Raw genomic sequence first — 21,098 nt, forward strand, 5'->3', positions numbered from 1 at the left:
TAAAACATTGCAAAACTAGTTCCTGTACAGATTTCCCTTTCAGTTAATGATGCTACTTTTTCCCCATTTCTGACTCCTCTGTCCACATTCAATTCAATTGTAATCTCTCTTAAATCCATTCTTTATTTAACCCACCACCATCATTAAAGAAGGCCCTTTTCATCTCATGCCTAAACTGCTACTAGAGCTCCATAACTGACAATCTCACCAGAAAGACTTATCCACTTTACTTCCTCCTTAAGGCTATTGGCATGTTCATCTTCTTAACACTACTTTGAACATATCACTCCCCATTCAAAACACTTTCAATGGCTTCTCCAAGCCTAAAAGGGCATTCAAGGTCCTTCACAATTTAGCTTCCAATCTATCTTTATATTCCCCCAATAAATCATATTAAGGAAGCCTTTCACTTGAGTCCAATTCCGTTTATTCACAGTCCTCCCAAATCCCACTAACTCCCCAACCCTCAAAATACTTTACACATCAGGGGTCGCAAACTTGCTCATAAGAGCCTGGCCAGCAAAGGTACACCCTCAAAGCTGGCCACAGAATATTGGCTCAAGGTTACCAGACCTTTCTTTTTTTTCATTAGTAGTAGGAAATGCAGGTTTTAAAGGAAACTTTTACATGTAACAACTAACTCCAATTTTTCTTAAACAATATGTAGGCCAAATAAAACCTATCTATAGGCCTTATTCAGCAAAGATTATTTGTTTGCGACCTCTGTCTCACATTTCTCTCCCCCTATACTTAGCCTATTCTGTTGTTCTGCTGGAAAGGCCTCCCCATTTTCTTTGCAAAGTTATATTTACCTCTTAAGACCCACAGTATATCCCACCTCCTCTTAAAGCCCTGCCTGGAAATCCCCACTTACCATCCTCTCTCCCTCTGAATTCATCCAAACATTTAGTAACAAGCATCTACTCTCTGCCAGGCACTTAAGATTCCCAAGGAAAAACTAAATTTTTATGCCCCAAATTTCTCAAAGTCTAGTAATTGTTATCTACATAATTTAATGGGACAGTCAGATTCATCACCTAGTATCATTTCTTCTTTGACTACCTCCAAGCTGTTGCTTTGACTGCTAGCTACCTTTTGTGCAATTTTATCTTCTCATAATCTAGATCACAGCCAACAAAGTACTATGGAATAAAACATAAACATTTTGGAGTCAAAGAGACCTTAGTTCAAGTATCAGTTCCACCTCTGTGTGATATTGAGCAAGTTATTTAAGATCTGAGTATTAGCTTCTACTCCTATTTTAAAAAAGAAAGAAGGGGCATAATACTGACCTCCCAGAATTACTGGGAGGATTCAATGAGTGCCTGGCACATAGTAGGTACTCAAACTACTTCCCTTCTCCCCTTTAATTCCCCCTCCTTGGAAAAGGAATCATATCTTACATGTCTTTGTATTTCCAACAGAGTCTACGAGAGAGTAGGTGCTCAAACTGCTATTAATTTGAAGACTATGTATACGGTCTAGTACTAAAAAAAAAAAAATGGAAAGAAGTGCTACTGAGAAAGGGAAAGACAATAACAAAAGAAGTGACAGGATTCAGTGACTGTTTAGATAGGGGGCACATGGGATAGAAATCTGGTTTCTATTCCCATGTCACAGCAATAGCTTTCATCAAGTGACCAATGGCCCCATTACCAAATCCAGTGGACATTATAGTCCTTGTCTTACTTTCTGCAGTATGACACTGTTGACTACTCTCTTCTCAAAAAAAACTTCTCTTCTCTTGGTCTCTGATATTGTACCTACAAACTTTCTGGAATTCTCCCTCATAGGCTCCTATTCTGCTTTCTGTCCCTTAAATGTTAGAGTTCTTCAGGACTCCATCCTTGGTCATCTTTGTATTCTTCCCCAAGACAAGATCATCTATTCATATTGCTTTAGTTTCCACTTGGGATATACAAATAGGTATCCTTTCTCCTCTATTGTACATCTTCACTTAAAGAAATAAACAAATATCACAAATTCAAAATATCCAACTGGAACCCATCTCCTCTTTCTTCCCACAAACTCTATTCCTCTTTCAATGTTCTCCACTTGAGTGGAGATGCCTAAGTGAAAACTCTAGTTCTGTTCTTTCTCTCACTATTCTCACCAAATCTAATAGTCAAATTCTCCTGACTGGACCACTTTAAGTATACTCTAAATCCCTGAACTTCTCACCATCTCTACCACTACTAGCCTAACCCAAATCAAGCCCCTGTCATCTCTTACTTGGTCTACTAAAGTAAGTTAATTATTTTCTATCGTTTCTATACTTGCCTCCCTCTACTCTGTACTCCATATTATACATAGATCCTGGGCTTGAACTCAGGACCTAGGCTGGTCTTTGAGGCTTTTTTTTTCCACTCAAAGCTAGTACATTACCACTTGAGCCACAGCTGTACTTCTGGCTTTTGGGTGGTTAATTTGAGATAAGAGTCTTACAGACTTTCCTGCTAGGACTGGCTTCAAAACACAATCCTCAGATCTCAACCTCTTGTGTAGCTAGGAGTACAAGTGTGACCTACTGGTACCTGGCAAAGAGAGAGATTTTTATCCCATTCTTCAAAAAGAAAAGGAATATGTCTCTTTGTATATGCATAAATGTATATACCAATACAGGTCATTTGGTAACCTCTGAACTACTAAAGTTCAGGAAGTTGCCTTGACAGTGAAGGAGTAGACTTTCTACATTCTGTAGTGCTTGCATTTCTCACAAATATTACTTTTGTAATTAATATTGGAAACTGGAAATAATCAAATATAAATCTGATTGATAAACTTTTCAGTTTAAAACTAAGGGCCTTCAGTTCAAACTACCAAACTTGGCATAGAAAGTATTTTTTGCTCTACTCCCACTTCTTGCTCTCCACTTAGCCTTAAGATCCCTATATTACCTGTGCTTTGCCTCTTCTGTCTACTTGTTATGAGAGTTAACTGAAAAGGAACCAAGAACAGAATTTTGGAGAATCATATACACTTATGGGGCAGAAAGAAGAAAATATTATCATAAATATCTTTTTTTTAAAAAAAGTAGGGCGGGATGATTAAAGATAAAGGAAGCAAACCAGGGTAATAAAAGCATTAAATAAAAACCAAGAGAACAGAGAATTTTGAGAAGGGAGGAAATCTTGGAGCCGTCAACAGTGTTTGAGTCTGAAACACCTCAGAATCATATTTTTAATGACAAATTTACTATTTCCACAAAAACATTTTAACATCCACCTAATAAGTTAATAACATCATCATTTCTTTCCTTCAAAGTTTAAAACACAGTAGGCTATAAGTTTCACAAAATAAAACTGGACTTTTTCAGGAATGACAAATTAGGAACGCACTAACACATTATAGTCAAACAGTATTTTTTTAAGTATTCTTTTACTACTTTTAAAGAAAGAAACTGAATAAAAAAGATTTATCAAGTTAAAACCAATGCAATACATGCATTTTAAACCAGTCTGTATGTTTAGCAATAAAACCTCAACCTTTGTTCAGTGACACAACAAACTAGTTCATGATACACTAAAGCCTTGGGGCCAACATAACATTTTGAAGTATTTTTTACTACTTTTAATGAAACAGAAATTAGAGCGTTACCAATAAAGTTCCCACCTGAGAATCCTTAAGGGCAAAAGTCCTGTACCATTCAGTATCTGGCACACAGGAAGCTACAGAAACATACTTGTAAAATAAATGGCCTACTTTAATGAGTAGGATTCATATAATGAACAACATTTTGTTCATAAAGGTGCTGCCTATTATGTCAAAACTACTGTTAGAAGTTTGACTAGTCCTGAAATTTTGATGGCAATACTATTCACTGGACTTGGTTATTAATTAATGCTGCTGATCAGCTAAAATCCCAGTTTGGGGGGGGGGTTTGTGTTTGTTTTTTGTTGTTGGTCGTGGGCCTGAACTCTGGGCCTGAGTGCTGTCCCTCAGCTCTTCAGCTCAAGGCTAGCACTCTACCACTAGAGCCACAGTGCCACTTCCAGCTTTTTCTGCTTATGTGGTGCTGAGGAATTGAACCCAGGGCCTCATTCATGAAAGGCAAGCATTCTACCACTGAGCCACCTTCCCAGCCCCAAAATCCCAGTTTTTGTATCACTGATATAGGAAAAAGTATTTCAATAAAGTGTGCAGAATTTAAAACACAAAGAGAAAGAAGCCTGTTGGGAATTGTTAAGAGTAGTGTAAACCAGACAGGCTGTGATGTGATAAACAGAAGGTGAGCACAGAGTTGCAGTCTAGCTCTCAGATTTACTAGCTGAGTGAACATAATTTTCTGTCATATGTTTATCATCTCTCAGAAGAAAGTTACTATGAAGACTTAAGTAAATAAAACATTGTAGATGAACCTACCAACAGTTTGATAAATATTAGCTTCGTGTAATCTATTGGAACCACACAAATACTAGGCCCAAATATTGAACTTAGAAGAAAATAATTGTAAATGTATCTATCAAGACAGATATTTGGCAAGCTGCCTTTTCAGGGGCCAGATGTCAGCTCTACATGTATGATATACATAGAAACTATGATGAGATACTTATTCAATGTACAAACTATACAGAGCTAGGAAGGACAGTTCATATATCAGATGAGAGAATAAGTAGCCAAAATGATAACTGGATTCAACCCCTTTCCTATGGATAAAATCCTAAAGTGAGGACCTAAGAAACAGTGACTTGTCTTGGCTTTCATAATTAACAAACACAGGGCATTGAAATATTTCATGAGCTAACAAAAACTGAGTCATTAAGTATAAATAGGAGCTTATGCATAGGCTTAAATACTAATTGCATAAGAATCAGAAGAATGTATATATGTGTGTATTCTCATATATATACATATATATGTATATATATATGAATTGAAGTGTTTTTAGTATAATATAATGAAACCTGCCCCTGACAAGGGTTACACTATGCTAACAGCAATGTAATGTCCAGAATAAGATATGTAATAGGCCCACCTTGCCCTGATCCAAAAACATCTGCACTCAAGTGTCAATTCAAAAATGCAAACATTTGAATAACTCCTTAGTGGTGCTGTGGCTCAAGTGGTACAGCGCTAGCCTTGAGCTGAAGAGCTCAGGGACAGCACCCAGGCCCAGAGTTCCAGAGTTCAAGCCCCACAACCAACCAAAAAAACCAAGGCCAGTCTAGGTAAAAAGCAGTACTTTATCTGAAAAAATAAGTCAGGTACAATGGTGCATGTCTGTCATTCCATAAGGATGTATAGGTGGGAAGCTGTAGACAAAAACATTAAGACTCTATCTAAAAAATAACTAAAGCAAAGAAGAGCTAGGCACATGGCTTACGTATAGAATACCTGCATGAAGCTCTGAGTTCAAATTTTTTTTTGCCTGTCTTGGGGCTTGAACTCTGGCCGTGGGTGCTATCTCAGAGCTGTTGTACAAAGCTGGCACTCTATCACTTGAGATACAACTCCACTCTGGCTTTTTTTTTTTTTTGGTAGTTTTTCGTGGAGCCTCATGGACTTCCCTTCCCAGGTTGGCTTCAAACTGTGATCCTCAGATTTCAGCCTCCTGAGTAGCTAGGATTACAGTCATGAACCACTGGCATCTGGCTTCTGTTCTAATTCTAAAACATAAAATGAAGACTAGATAGAGAAACTAGATATGTTTAACTGAATATGATTTGGGAGGCAGAAAATGACTAAGGATAAATTAAGACTTCGGATATACTCAAATATTTGAGGACAGACTATCAAAGAAATAGGTGCCCCAATAATGAAAGTCTAAACTTTCAAATCCCATAAGAAAAGAAATAAGGATTCCTTCTCCTTGGTATCCTAGGGTCTGGAGCATAATGTTACTATTCTTGACACCTTATAGAGTGACTTGTCCCATAAAGCATTCACAATGGTAGAAACCCAGAACAGGAATGTTTGAATGCCAGTTAGGGCAATGACTCCCTCACTTAGAAGCTAAGGACCAAGGCAAAATCCAGACATTCTTTGCTGCTTGCAAAATGAAATGCCATTTAAGCTCAGAGACAAAGCAGTTCTCTCAAGGTGCTAGATTCACTGTCTTCATAGGTATGGCAGTCCAGCAAGTCTATACTAACATTTGAATTATAAAGGGCAGTAATGTATTTCCCAAGTCAGAGTAAAAACTCCCATGAGACGACCTATGTGTATCTAAAAAGAAAAGAAGAGTATAGAGCAGATTGGTCTCCCTCTTCCCTATTCTCATAGTTTACCTTTTCATGGGGACCAGAACTATTACTTAAAAAAAAATCTTAGGAGAAAAAAAAAATCTTAGGAGATTTTACTATATGCTTGTTAATATCTATTAATTTCCCTTGGTGTAATATCAGTTAAAAACAAACATTCTCCCACAAAAATGAACAAGCAAAAGTGTTTTTCTATGCTTTCTTAAGAAACAGCAGGACAAACAAGAAATTGGACAAGGGCATTCCACTTTGTAAGCAACCCACAACGTAATAAAAAGCTTCCCAGGAAAGTAAGTAATAACCAGAATTAGGCCACATCACTCTGAGGAGAAGAGATGCAGAAGAGAAAAACATGCTCCAAAACAAATCCCTCAACCTCTGCATGCACAAGCTATGGCCATCAAGTGTGTTATGCAGATTATTAACAGTTAAGATCACCTCATTTCACAATAAGATAAAACATCTTACTTGTTGCACCAAGACGACGTGTGTCTCTGGCAATATAATTTGCAAAGATAATAGATCTCATGCTGGTCTTACCAGACCCACTTTTACCCATCAACAGCACCTACAGACAAAGTGGGGAAAAGAAAACAAAGGTTAGCAACCTAGAAAATATCTAGTGTACAAGGTCCGATTTCTCTCCTGTATTTGATCTTACACAGAAATGACCATCTCAACAACTAGGCACAAATACCAGTAAGTAACATGTTTCAAAACCAATGGTGAATTCAGATATACCTAGCATTCCAGGAGCCAATCACTTACCTGATCTCATTTTGGCAATAAAACTCCATTGAATTTATGCTAATATGTAATACTAACATATTTAGGCACAGGTTGGAGAAATATCATCTTGAGAGGAAACTAGTGTTTGATACACTGAACTGTCTAGCAGGGCATTTCAGTGTAATAAAGGCTCTTGCTCTTCCTGCTCAAGGGCAAACTTCCCATCTCTACCCTTGATCTCATTACTACTTCCATTTACCCCTACAATCACCCTATTAATTACATGGCCTCTCTTTTTTTGGCACTAGGCTTGAATTCAAGAGGTTCATACACTCTTGTCTTTTTCTGCTCAAGGTTGGCATTCTATCACTTGAGCCATACCTCTACTTCAAACCTAGATATTGATATCTCAGCCTCCCAAGTGGCTAGGATCATAGGTGTTAGGCACTAGAGTCTGACTCCTTTTTGTTTTTAAAAGTTTCTCATGGCCTACAAGTTAAGTCCTCAAATTACTTATAATATACTTATAAGTATAGATCCAGTCTATACTTCTCTGTCTTTATCTCCTGCCCTTACAGGCCAGGGAAGCACGGGCCACATAGAACTCAATGACATATAGTCCTTTTGTCATTAGTCCTCCTGAGAATTCATACTATTCTGTTAATAAGGTTCCATTGTCTTTTCTTTCATTTAAGTTTCACTTATCCTTCAAGACTTAGCTCAGTAATTACCTTCTCAAAAAGCTTCTCTGACCCCAGTGCCCCCCACTGACATAGATGTCTTACCTCAGTCCCATGGTGGTACTGTTATATGATTGCAGACAATAATGTACTACGTATTTCTCACTACTCTAAGCCCTTGAAGGGCAAAGTGAGATCCTTTAGTGTTTCCAGTAACAGTAAAGCTACCAAAAACAAAGATACAAAGCAGGAGAGTTTGGGTGAGTATTTTTGTATTTTTCCTTGTTCTGATAGTACTAGACTTTGATCTTAGAGCCTTGCAGCCTTGCTGTTGCTAGGTAGGTGCTTTACCATTGAGTCATGAATCTAGCTCCCAAATAATGTCTAGTGGAAAGTAAGGCTTTGTGTCATTACTAGCATTTAATAGAAAGACAGCTATCAAAAAAGAGGCTAAATATTCATGCACTAGAAAGGAATTGAATGAAATGACTTTAAGAATCTTTTCATATCTAAAATTTATGAAATATTTTAAATTGCCTTGAATTTCAAATAAAAGGATACTTGTTCTACCTTCAATCCCAAGATATTTTGTCCAAATTCTTTTACACATATGGGTACTAATGAAATGTAATTCACACAGACTTGATCCAATCTAAAAATGTATACAACTTCACTGCGTTAAGGAAATATCATTCCTGAGTCAGTCTAAAGTTGGTTTAGAACAGTTTGTTTTTAGCTGAGTACCAATGGCTCACATTTGTAATCTTAGCTACTCAGGAGGCTGAGATCTAAGGGTGATAGTTCAGAGACAGCCTGGGCAGGAAAGTCCATGAGTCTCTTATTTCCAATTAGCCAGCAAAAAACTGGAAATGGAGGTATGTCTCAAGTATTAGAGCATCAGCCTTAAGAAAATAAACTAAGGGAGGGCTGGGAAGGTGGCTCAGTGGTAGAGTTCTTGCCTTGCATGCATGAGGTCCTGGATTCAATTCCTCAGCACCACATAAGCAGAAAAAGCCGGAAGTGGTGCTCTGGCTCAAGAGCTAGAGCACTAGCCTTGAGCTGAAAAGCTGAGGGACAACACCCAGACCCAGAGTTCAGGCCCCAAGACCGACAAAAAACAAAAAACAAAAAAACAAAAAAAAAGAAAGACACTAAACTAAGGGACATCACCTAGGCCCTGATTTCAAGTACAGATAAAAAAAAAAGTTTGTTTTTGTCCTTTTTCAAATTTGTTAACTAAAAGACTACATAAATTTCTAGGATGCATTTTTTATGTATGTGTACACTATGAGATGATTAAATAAAGCTAATTTTTGCTCTTAATCATGTAAAAATTCCTGGCAAGCACTTTTATTAATAGCAACTTTAGACTAACTCATCAAGAACATTTCTGTAGCCCATCTGAACTACTGATAGACAAAGTTAAGGCTAAAAACATTTATTTTGTTTTAATAGAAAGATTTAACTTAATTGCTTATAAAAGGCCAATGATCATCATGTTAGGTACTAACTCCAGTAATTTAGTCACTCAAAGTTCACAAAACAGGCAGGTAATATGAGATAGGAAATATTACCACCATTATACAAATGAAGAAACTGAAGCCCCCAAAAGTTTAAGACATTAGCTCTAAAGATGAACCCTTAAGTGAATCTACCTAAATCCCAAGATGAGGCACAAAACCAGAGTACAAAGGAAAGAGTATCTAATTAGAGTCAGAAAAGTCATGCAATATCCCAGAATGTTATCATTTGATATGGGCTAGAATAAATGTGCATGTAGAGGCTTCTCAATTGTATGTATATGGTTTTGCCCAGTCAGATTTTTGTATTAAAAACTACACAACAGGCCAGGTGCCAGTGGCTCATGCCTGTAATCCTAGCTACTCAAGAGCCTGAAATCTGAGGATTGCTGTTTGAAGCCAGCACCAGAAGGAAAGTCCATGAAACTCATCTCCCATTAACCACCAGAAAACTGGAAGTGGCACTATGGCTCAAAGTGGTAGAGCACTAGCCTTCAGCGAGAAAGATCAGATACAGCACTCAGTCCCTAAGTTCAAGCCCCATGACCAACAAAAAAGAAAAGAAAAAAACTGAACCAGGTGCTGGTGGCTAATCAAGAGGCTGAGACATGAGGACTATGGTTTGAAACCAGCCCTGTGGTTCAAGTGGTAAAGCAGCCTTGAGTGAAAAACTAAGGGACAGTAGCCAGTGCCAGTGCCAGTGTCAGTACCAGTACATGTGTGCGTGCGCACGCACGTGTACACACACCCTCACCCATACACCTATATCAAACAGCAAATAAGGGAGGAAGAGTTAGAAAAACATAGAAGATTCCTACAACAGTCCAGGAAGAATGTTATATATGTGTGTACACATACACACATACTATACGCACGAATACTACAAATTTCCTGATTAGCAACTTTTTTACCTTTACCTTCTTGTTTCTGATGTACCTGACACATCTTACCTTTTTCTTCATGGCTGTATTTGGTAGCACCCACCTGCAGATACAAATCAAAAGACAGTTTCCATGATCCAATTGCCTCAGAAACTGAAATGAATGAAATACAAATAAATGTGGATATGCAAGAGCATTTATAACACAACTGAGTATAGCTGTGTGGGATCTCAACTGATCAGAGGCCCTCATTTTCTTAAATTATAAGTTGGATGTGGTTCCCCATCCCCTAAATACAAGCTCAGGAGATATCTCCTAGGAAGCATATTTAGGAATACAATGAGCCATTGAAATTCAAGATTCAGTTTCTGCCACTTAAAAATTAACAGCAACATATATGTGTGTTTTCATAAATCAATGTTTTCACATTTGAATCTTTTCTATTCTGGGTAAGTACTTAAGTTTGAACTCAGAACCTCACATTTGTTAGTCAGGCACTGTACCACGTAAGCCACACCCCAAGCCTGAATATTTGCTCTTTTTTCAAGGCAGCTTTGTATTTTTTAATGTGGTTTCTCATTTTTTAAATGTGGAAAGTATCATTCGTTCTTCACCTGCCCGTTCCAGGTCATATTTTACTCATCAGACACACAACATACATTTTACATAAATCTTAAATTCATTTACAAATTAGCACAGAAAACACTGTAAAGCCAGTAAGCTGACCAGGGAACATCAATCCTGTCCCTCATGTTATCCCCAACTACCTTTATTAAAAATTCAAAGCAATTTAGAACTCAATTACACCCCCTATCCAAATTCACTGGGAGTATCATCAGCCCCGTTCCTAAAAGTGTTTCTACCTAGTTTGGCACCATTCCTTTTTTCAAAAGCATGCTATACTGCTAGCCATTTGAAGCGATATATCCCTGGGGGTGCGGGGAAGGGGATTCATCTACAACATTCTCTTCAATTAAAACACCCTCCCTTCCAGGTTTGAAATAATACCCTTCACCCACCCAAGCGATCCTTCCGGTTCCCCCAGTGGAGGTTCCATTCTCGGCCCCAGATTCTCTTTCTCCATCTTTTTTTCAGAGTCAGATTCTTCCATCGTGCAACAAGTCCTTTTCAGTGCCTTCTAAATCCGCAGTACTTTTTTTTTCTTGATCACCCCCCTCGACTGCCTACTCTCATTGCCTGCGGCCCCACGGCCGGCTCTAGTCTCGCCTCCGCCTTTGTCCACTGGGGGGCCGCTTTCCCCACCGTTACCTTTACCGCTCAAACTTGGTCTCTAGGCACGGCTAAGCAGGCAAATGCAAAAGCTGAGTGATTTCGGTGATGCAAAGGAAGAGATGGGAGATGAGAGGGAAAAGGGGGGGGGGAGCGGTCGTTCCTAGTTAGGGCCTCACGCCCCAAGGTCTCCAAACCCAAAGGTGACTTCACCCGCAAAGACGTGCGGGACCGTGAAGGCGGTGGTGGCAGAAAGAGCTGGCCTATGCCCTAGACGGTGAATGCCTCGGAAGCAGCCGGCCAGTGGGTCCGGAGTTGGTTTTCCAGATGAAGTCCGCTAGCGGCGACGGCCGTGACGACCTAGCCGCCCGCCCTTCAGGAGCCCAGGTACCAGACCACAAGTCACCCAACTGCAGGCCGAGATCACGTGGGAACTCCCCGTAAACCCAGAGCCTATCACGTGATCGCTGCTGCCCAAGGGGAGGGTGGGCTGGGAAGAATACCATAGAGACTGCGCTGGGAAAAGCAGAGTGGTGTCCATCCGTGTCACGTGGTGCGGGTGCTCTCTGGGTCCGAGGCGGACCTGAAAGCCGAGAATTAAAGGGTCCCTAGCAATTTCAGTGCCTCCACGATATTGGATTTTACTGCAGCTTATTCTTACCGCTGGGAAAGAAAAGCACTGTTTGTTTTCCTGCTCTTTACCATTAGTTACTGTAATTGAGGTTATAATTAAATGAATTAATACATCTAAAGCGCTTAAAACTGTCTTTCACAGTTTGTTATTGTCAAAGCTCATAGAATTCACTAACTTTATAGACCATGATAATGACAATTTGTCTTGTGAAAGTTAAAATGTGTTCGTGACTTTACATATCACTATTCCACAATACTGTGGAATATGTGAAATTTATGTAATCACCTAATCTCAATTTTTTTAAAAAAAGAGAAGAGATGGGTTAGGAGCAATTGGTGACAATGCTGTCAGACACCTTGCACTCATATACTGTTTTGTAGAATGGGAACTTCTTTGTACAACTACTTAAAGATATAATAATAAAAATGTATTTTTTTAAAACCTGTCTTTCACATAGAAAACATTCAGTACCAGGTGACATCTGGGGTTTTAGCACACACATCTATCTTCTTTGTTTGTTTGTGCCAGTTAGGGCTTGGATGCTGTCAATGAGCTTTCTTGCTCAAGGCTGGGGCTCTACTGTTTGACCCATAGCACGACTTCCACATTTTTCTGGTGGTTAATTGGAAATAAGAGTCTCATGGACTTTTCTGCCCAAGCTGGCTTCGAACTATGGTCCTCAGATCTCAACCTCCTGAGTAGCTAAGAATGCAGGCATGAGCCACCTGCACCAGACCCATCGCATTTTTAAAAACACATGTCTTTTAAGATTTTTTTATTAACATGTAATACTTGTCCTTGTATCATCCTCTATCTCTTCCTCTCATGCCTATAAAGAAACTCAGAGACATTGCCAGGCCCCGAGTTCAAGCCCCAGGACCTGAAAAAAAAAAACTATTATTTACAGAAAACGATTTTAAATACACAGAAGTATATACTAAAAGTAAAGGAATGGAGAAAGAGTTCCTCAAATGATGCTAAATAAAAGGAGATAGGAATATCTATATTAATTTCAACAGAACAGATTTCTTTATACCTAACAAGGGCTAAAAAGAAGGATTACAGCTGGGCAATGCTGGCTCACTCCTGTAATCCTAGCTTCTCAGAAGGCTGAGATCTGAGACCCTTTGTGTATGTGTGCATGTGTGCACATACATGCACACAAGATGTGAATATCTATATTAATTTCAGCAGAGCAGATTTCTTTATACCTAACAAAGCTAAAAAGTGGATTGCAGCTGTGCACTGGTGGTTCATCTCTGTACAGCTTAATGAGAACAATTAAATTATATTTAAAATTAAATCGCCTGGGCACTGGTGGCTCACGCCTGTAATCCTAATCAGGAGGCTGAGATCTGAGGATCATGGTTTAAAGCCAGCCAGGGCAAGAAGTACATGAAACTCTTATCAACAATTAACTGCCAGAAAACCGAAAGTGGTGCCGTGGCTCAAGAGATAGAGCTGAAGAGCACAGGGACAGTGCCCAGGCCCTTAGTTGAAGCCCCATGTTGGACAATAAATAAATAAATAAATAAATAAATAAATAAATAAATAAATAAATAAATAACCAGGTGCTGGTAGCTCACACTTGTAATCTAGCTGATATATAAGGACTGCAGTTCAAAAACAGCCTCGGCAAAAAAAAAAAAAGTATGTCCACAAGACTTATCTCCAATTAACACCAAAAAAGCCAGAAGTAATGCTTTGGTTCTAGTGGTAGAGTACTAGCCTTGAGAGAAGAAAAAAGAAAAAGAAAGGAAGAAAAGCTCAAGAACAGCACCCAGGCCCTGAAATACTGGCACAGAAAAATAAATAAAAATTTAAAAAATCAGTTCCCACTGAGCACTGGTGGCTCATACCTGTAATTCTAGCTACTCAGGAAGCTGAAATCTGAGGATTGTGGTTTAAAGCTAGCCCAGGCAGAAAAGTTAGTAAGACTCTTATCTCCAATTAACCACAAAAAAACTGGATGTGGAGTGTAACTCAAAGTGGTAGAGCCCTAGTCTTGAGCAGACAGTACCTAGGGGACAGTACCTAGGCCCTGAGTCCAAGAACCATGACAAACAGCAGGGAAAAAAATCAGTTCCCTTTCTACACATGAACAATAAATTGCCCTAAATGAAAAATATGAAGACAATTCGAGTTCCAGGTGTGTGCTGGCATGCCCATCTTATATTGAGATGCAGGTCTCAATAACATTTTGCCTAAACTAGCCTAGAAATTCAAACATCTGGATCTCTGCCTTTCAAGCATCTAAGATTACAGATGTGAGCCACCATGCCTCACACTAACACCATTGTTTCTCCAATGTATATGCAGAAGGTCATATCATGGGTTTATTCATATCATGGGCCACCAGCTAAAGCTAAGTGCAGTCTCACAAGCTAGCAGCCTCAGGGCTGAGAGATTTTGTCCAGTTGCATGAATCCCATGTCTTCAAGGGCCCTGAGCTACAAACCTACCTTTGGATTGGATCACTAGGTGACAGATACTCTCATTGTTGAAGAAAAGGTGGAGCCAACCTTCCAGAGGAAATTGCAGTACTCTACACACAGTATGGTGAATAAAACTGGTGATATATGAAGAACATATATTTATCCTTCTGCTTGGCATCTGACAGATGAATGTAGTTCTTCCAGGTCTCTGTCCTCCTGTGAAACACAGGTGCTCCCGTTAAAGTACCTGGGTGAATATGGTCAAAATATTTCATGAACACATGTAAAAATAAAACAATGAAGCTCATAGAAATTGTTTTAAGAAATGGGAATGTGGAAGAGGCAGAGACACTCAGGGAGTGGGTCTGATCAAGGTATGTTATAGGCAGATAAGGACATGTCAAAACAAAACCCCTTGTACAACTAATTGATACTGGTTTTTAAAAATATGGAAAAATGTGCAAATAACTCAGGCAGATACATCATTAAAGATGATATGCCTGTCAGGTGCCAGTGGCTCACACCTGTAATCCTGGCTGCTCAGAAGCCTGAGATCTGAGGCTTATGGTTCAGGAACGACTGTGACACTCTTATCTCTACCTACCAAAAAAGCCAGAAGAAGAGCTGTAGCTCAAGAGGCACAGTGCTAGACTTGAACAAAAATGCCTCATAAACAGCACCATGGCCATGGATTTTTTTGGGGCGGGGGAGGGGTCTGGTTGTGGGGCCTGAACTCTAGGCCTTGGTATGGTCCCTCAGCTCTTCAGCTCAAGGCTAGCACGCTACCACTTGAGCCACAGCGCCACTTCTGGCTTTTTTCTTTTTGCTTATGTGGTGCTGAGGAATCGAACCCAGGGCCTCTAGCATGCAAGGCAAGCGCTCTACCACTGAGCTACCTTCCCAGCCCGGTGGCCATGGATTTTAGCCAAGACCTATACCCCCCCCCCAAAAAAAGATATGCCTATGGCAAATAAGCATATGAAGATACAGTCAACATCAAATGTAATTAGGAAATTCAAAAGTAAAACTATGATTCCAGGCAACAGTAGTCCTGCCTGTAATCCTACTTACTCAAGAGGCTGAGGTATGAATATTGCAGTTTGGCCTGGGAAAGGGAGTCCATAAAACTCATATCTCCAATTAACCACCAAAAAAGCTAGAAGTAGAGCTGTGGCTCAAGTGGTAGAATGCTAGCTTTGAACAATAAAGCTCAGAGACAGCACCAAGGCCCTGATTTCAAGCCATAGGACCAACATATAAATAGATAGATGATAGATAGATAGATAGATAGATAGATAGATAGATAGATAGATAGATAGATAGATAGATAGAACAATGAGATACTTCTTCATAGCTAATAGATAGATAGATAGATAGATAGATATAGATAGATAGATAGATAGATAGATAGATAGATAGATAGATAGATAGATAGATAGATAGATAGAACAATGAGATACTTCTTCATAGCTCATTGAATTTCTCAAATCCAATATCTTTCCAATCCTAGTCACTCATGAGAATGGCAAGCAACAGGAAATACCATCCTTTCTGATGGGAATGTAGTAAGGTACATCCAATTTGTTAGTTTTCCAGTTTCATCTTCTAAATTTTTATTTTTTAGATTATAAATTGACAAATTATATACATATATGTATAAAATTGTAAAATATATGTATATGGTTCTGAATAATTAAATGAATCTAAATACATCCAGTAATGCAAATACTTATTTTTTCTGGTGTAAACATTTGAAACTTACTCATACAAGATATATTAATATGTATAATACATTACTATTTACTATAATTACTATACTGTGTAGTATATCTCAAAGCACAAACAAAACAAAAGCTGGACACCAATGTTTTGTACCTACAATTCTAGCTACTCAGGAGTCTGAGACTTAGAAGATCAAGGTTTAAAGCTAGCCTGAGCAGAAAAAAAAATTCCATCTTCAATTAACCAACAAAAAATAAAAGTTGTTGTGTGGCCAAGTGGTTGAGCATCAGCTGTGAGCAAGGAAGCAAACAGTATGAGCACAAGGCTCTTAAGTTCAAGCTTCAGTACAGTGGGGACAAAATACCAAGTGCCTCCTAACTGAGGCTTTGGTTTCTTGATTACAATTTCCCATCATATCTCCCCCACCCCATGTTAATTTTTCCTCAATGAGACAAAATGCCAGAGAAAAATAACTTTAAAAAGAAAATATTTGTTTTGGCCAAAGTTTCTGAGATTTTAGTACATTCTTGCTGAGTCTGTTGTTTCTGCCTAATGGTGAGACTATATATCATAGGAAAGATGTCATAGAGCAGAGCATATCTCATCTCATGGAAGCCAGGAAGCAGAGAACAAAACAAGCTATGTTCTCTAAGACCTGTCCCCAAAGACCTAGCTCATTCAACCAGGTTCTGTCTCTGAAAGTTTCTATCACCTACCAATAATTCCATTAAATTATAAATCCATTTTAGATTCATAAATCTATTAAGTCAGAGCCCTCAAGATCCAATCACATCTCAATGATTGAATCCACAAGTCAACACAAGAACCTTTCATGTGTTGTGATATTTCATATTCAAATCATAAAACATAACAACTCCCTCACCTCTAGCCTCTAGCAGTTTCTTACAAAACTAAACCTTCTCTTACCATATAACCCAGCAATCACACTCCTTGGCTTTCCCTAAGTAAGTTGAAAACTTGTTTCTGCAGAAAAGCCTATATACTGATGCTTATTAAAACTTCCTTCACAGTTGCCCAACTTGGAAGTAACCAAGATGTCCTTTGGTAAGTGAATGGGTAAATTGTGATGCAAATAGACAATGAAATGTGTTTGGTTTTAGAAAGAAATACACTATTCAACTATGGAAAGAAGAATCTTAAATGTATATTATTAAGTAAAAGGAGCCAGTCTAAAAAGGCTTTACATTATATCACTGCAACTATACATCTTTCTGGAAAAGTGAAAACTATGGAGTCAGGTACCATGGATCAGGAGGTAGGGAGAGGTAAACAACAGAACATGGAAGATTTTTAGAGAAATTAAATTGTTCTGTATTATACAATTCTGCTGGATACATATTATGTGTTCCTCAAAACTTATAAAATGTGTAATACCAAGAGCAAACTCTAGGATAAACTACAGACCTTAGAAACTATCTGAGGGAAGATGTGCAAAGTGGAGGAAATTGTGTATGAGTGACAACTGAGGGTACATTGGAACTCTGTACTTTCTGCTCAATTTTGCTATGAATCTAAAATTGTTCTAAAGATAGTTTATATGTGTGGTGTATATGTGTACACCGTTATATGTTATAGACCGTGATAGACAATATGCTCCAGGAAAGTTAGAATGAACTTGTGACTTTAAATGAGCATCATTATTCCACAATACTGTGAAATTTGGGAAATTATGTAATCACTTAATCACAATTAAAAAAAAAAGAACCTGGGGAAGGTAGGGAGGGAAGGGATAGTAGGGGGAAAACAATGGAGGGGGTAACAATGCTCAATAGGAAGTGTACTCATTACCTTGCTCATGTAACTATAACCCTCTGTATAGTATCTTTACAATAAAAATTAAATAAAAAATAAAGATAGTTTATGATTGTAATAAAACCTAAGTGGTGGAGGACTACACAACAAAATAGAAATAAGCTCTTCATAAAGATTCTTTTTTTGCCAAGAGCTTGAGCTCAGGGCCTCAGCACTGTACCTGAGCTTTTGTGTTCAAGGGTAGCATTCTCACACTTGAGCCAGAGTCCTACTTCTAGCATTTTTGGTGGTTAATTGGAGATAAGAGTTTCATAGACTTTCCTGGCTAAGCTGGCTTCAAACCATGTTTCTCAGATATCAGCCTCTCAAGTAGCTAGAATTACAGACATTAGCAACCTGCACCCAGCAGCAAAAACCTTTTAATGGAGCTATACATTTCCTGGATCACACATTCAATTTATATCCAAAATGCATACATCTGTATGGATTTTAATGCTATTTTAAAAATTAACTCAAATAGCTATTAGCCCTTTATCAGATATGTGATTTGCAAACACTTCTCCAAACCTGTAGCATGTCCTTTTGACCTCCACACTTGAGATTTCATGAAGGAAAATATTTTTAATTTTGATGAGATTCAATTTCATTACTTCCTTTCATGCTTTGGTTCAAAGTTTAAGAACTAATTTGCCTAGCCTCAACTTTCAAAGGTTTTTCTCCTTTCAAAAACTTTTATATTGGGCTGGGAAGGTGGCTCAGTGGTAGAGTGCTTGCCTTGCATGCATGAGGCCCTGGGTTCGATTCCTCAGCACCACATAAGCAAAAAGAAAAAAGCCGGAAATGGCGCTGTGGCTCAAGAGGTAGAGCACTAGCCTTGAGCTGAAGAGCTGAGGGACAGCGCTCAGGCCCAGAGTTCAGGCCCCACGACCGGACAAAAAAAAAAAAAAAACTTTTATATTTATTTTGGTGATTCTGTCTTCTTTATATATGGTGTATTCAGGAGGGTGGGGGATAGAAAAGTGCAGCAGTGGAGCTCTCTGGACATTGATGAAAGTGACTTAGACAATTCATGGGTCGAGATGGGAGGGAGGGACTAGGAGAAAATGAGGGAACAGAAGACACTGCACCAAAGGAAATATACTCATTACATGACTCGTGTAATTGTAATCCCTCTTTATATCACCTCTGTAATAACAATAACATAAAGTTTAAGAATTATATTTAAGACAGGCACAGTAGCTCACATCTGTAATCCTAGCTACTCAGGAGGCTGACATCTGAGGATCACACTTGGAAGTCAGCCCAGGCAGGAAAGTCTATGGAATTCTTATCTCCAATAAACTATTTAAAAAAACCTGGAAATGGTACTTTGCCTCAAGTGGTAGAGTGCTAGCCTTGAGCAAAAGAAACTCAGGGACAGCACCAGGCCCAGGGTTCAAGCCCCGGGGCATTGTGTGTGTGAGTGTGTGTGTGTGTGTGTGTGTGTGTGTGCGTGATCTATTTAATATAGGTTGGTATTAAATTTTGTTTAGACTTGCTTTGCTTTGTGACTTGTCATATGATCTATCCTGGAGAATTTTCCTTTTGCTGAGAAGGTTGTACTGTATATCCTGTAGCTCTTAGATGGAATGTTCTGTAGATGCTAGTTGGTCTTGGATTCAATTTAACTTTGCCATTTCTTTGTTAAATTTCTGTCTGGAAAATATGAGATCCATCCATTGCTGGAAGTGGAGATTTAGCCAGGTGCCAGTGGTTCATTCCTAATATCTCAGGCCACTCAGAAGGCTGAGATATGGGGATCAAGATTGAAAGCAAGCTGGAAACACAGATCTGAGAGATTTCTTATCTCTAACCAGAAAAAAGAGACAGAACTGGAAGTGTAGCTCAAGTGGTAAAGTGCCAACTATGGGAGAAAAAGCCAAGTGACAGTGCAAGACCCTGAGTTCAAGCCCTATTGCCAGCACAAAAAAAGGAAGTAAGTTTCAAAGTCCTCTACTATTAGGTAGCTTAATGTGTTGGGTTCTCTAATATCAAGTGTATATATAGTTGTCATTTTTTGTTTCCTTTTGCTGAATTGATCCCTTAATAATTACATAATTTTACTTGTCTCTTTTGCCACTTTTAATTTAAATTCCATTTTATCTGATTTAAAGATGGTAAATCTACAAGTAAACATACTAAGAAGTAAGGAAGTGGTTACAAATGAATTAACTGAAGTGCAATAGACTCTGTGGAGAGCACAGATAGTATAATTCTTTAAAAAGACTAAGTCTAAGCCCATCAAAATAAGTACCTGGAAATGGGTACTTGCAAGAAGGGAGGGTGAGGTGAAGTGGAGAGGAGTAAAAAATGAAGCAGGGAAGGGGAAGAATGCAGGCAATAATTGATTGTATATTCTAAAGAACTGAGAAAAATAAGGGATATGGTGGGTGAAAGAGAGATGGAGGTGTTCAAATGTTGACACAGATCAAGATGCATTGAGCACATAAGCTGCTTTGTTGAGTGGCAAAAAATTAAGATAAGTAAGGGAAGGAGATGGGTTAGTAGGGATGAGTGAGAGTGTTGAAAGAGATGACATTGACCAAGATGCATTGTATTCATAAACTGCTTCAATGAATGGCAAGTCATTTGTACAACTGCTTAAATATAATAAGAATATTCAAACAAAGATGGTAAACAAATTTCTTGTAAGCAACATATATTTGAGTATTGACTTTTTATCAAATCAATCACTTTATGAAGAATTTAATGTATTTTTAATTCATTCATTTTTTTAATTTTTAAAATTTTATTGTAAAGATAATGTACATAGGGGTTTTACAGTTACATAAGTCAGATAATAAGTACATTTCCTTTTAACAGTGTCACTCCCTCCCTCATTCTCTCCGAGTTTTAATCATTCATTTATTTTTGATGGTAGAACTGGGATGTGAGCTCAGAGGCTTGCATTTGCTGGACAAATGCTCTATTACTTGAGCCATATTTCCAGTATTTACATTTAAGGAATTGTCAATTTTGCTATAAGATTATTATAAATGTTCTGTATTAAATGTAGAAATTCTTCTCTATTCTTTTTCCTGAGAGGTATATCATGAATAACTGCTTGATTTCATCAAATTTTATTTTTCTGTGACAGTTATGTAAAAATATAATTTTTCATATTAACCTATTAATGTAACAAACTACAGTATCAATTTTAAGTACTGAATCAGCCTTGCATGCCTGGAATAAATATTATCTGACCTTGAACTACACCCATAAATTAAATATTCATGAATAATATTGGTTTATATT

General features: G+C 38.3%; 1 protein-coding gene across 3 annotated transcripts in view; it reads right to left on the minus strand.

The window, feature by feature from the left end:
* Rragb (Ras related GTP binding B) overlaps window positions 1–11,646 on the minus strand; it is a 34,982-nt gene extending 23,336 nt beyond the window's left edge. For 2 of the 3 annotated variants that reach the window (XM_070040371.1, XM_070040370.1), the window contains exons 1-4: window positions 11,030–11,646; window positions 10,080–10,113; window positions 6,669–6,768; window positions 1,404–1,487 (exon numbers count right to left, since the gene is read on the minus strand). In XM_070040371.1, coding sequence (XP_069896472.1) covers window positions 1,404–1,487; window positions 6,669–6,768; window positions 10,080–10,113; window positions 11,030–11,121 — 310 coding nt within the window. In that variant the 5' untranslated portion in view covers window positions 11,122–11,646. The remainder of the gene's footprint in view (window positions 1–1,403; window positions 1,488–6,668; window positions 6,769–10,079; window positions 10,114–11,029) is intronic. The other variant, XM_070040372.1, reaches the window with a different exon arrangement.
* Between the last annotated feature and the right edge of the window lie 9,452 nt (window positions 11,647–21,098).

Source organism: Dipodomys merriami, unplaced genomic scaffold (assembly GCF_024711535.1).
Source record: "Dipodomys merriami isolate MVZ:Mamm:240054 unplaced genomic scaffold, mDipMer1.0.p SCAF_3, whole genome shotgun sequence".
NCBI lineage: Eukaryota > Metazoa > Chordata > Mammalia > Rodentia > Heteromyidae > Dipodomys > Dipodomys merriami.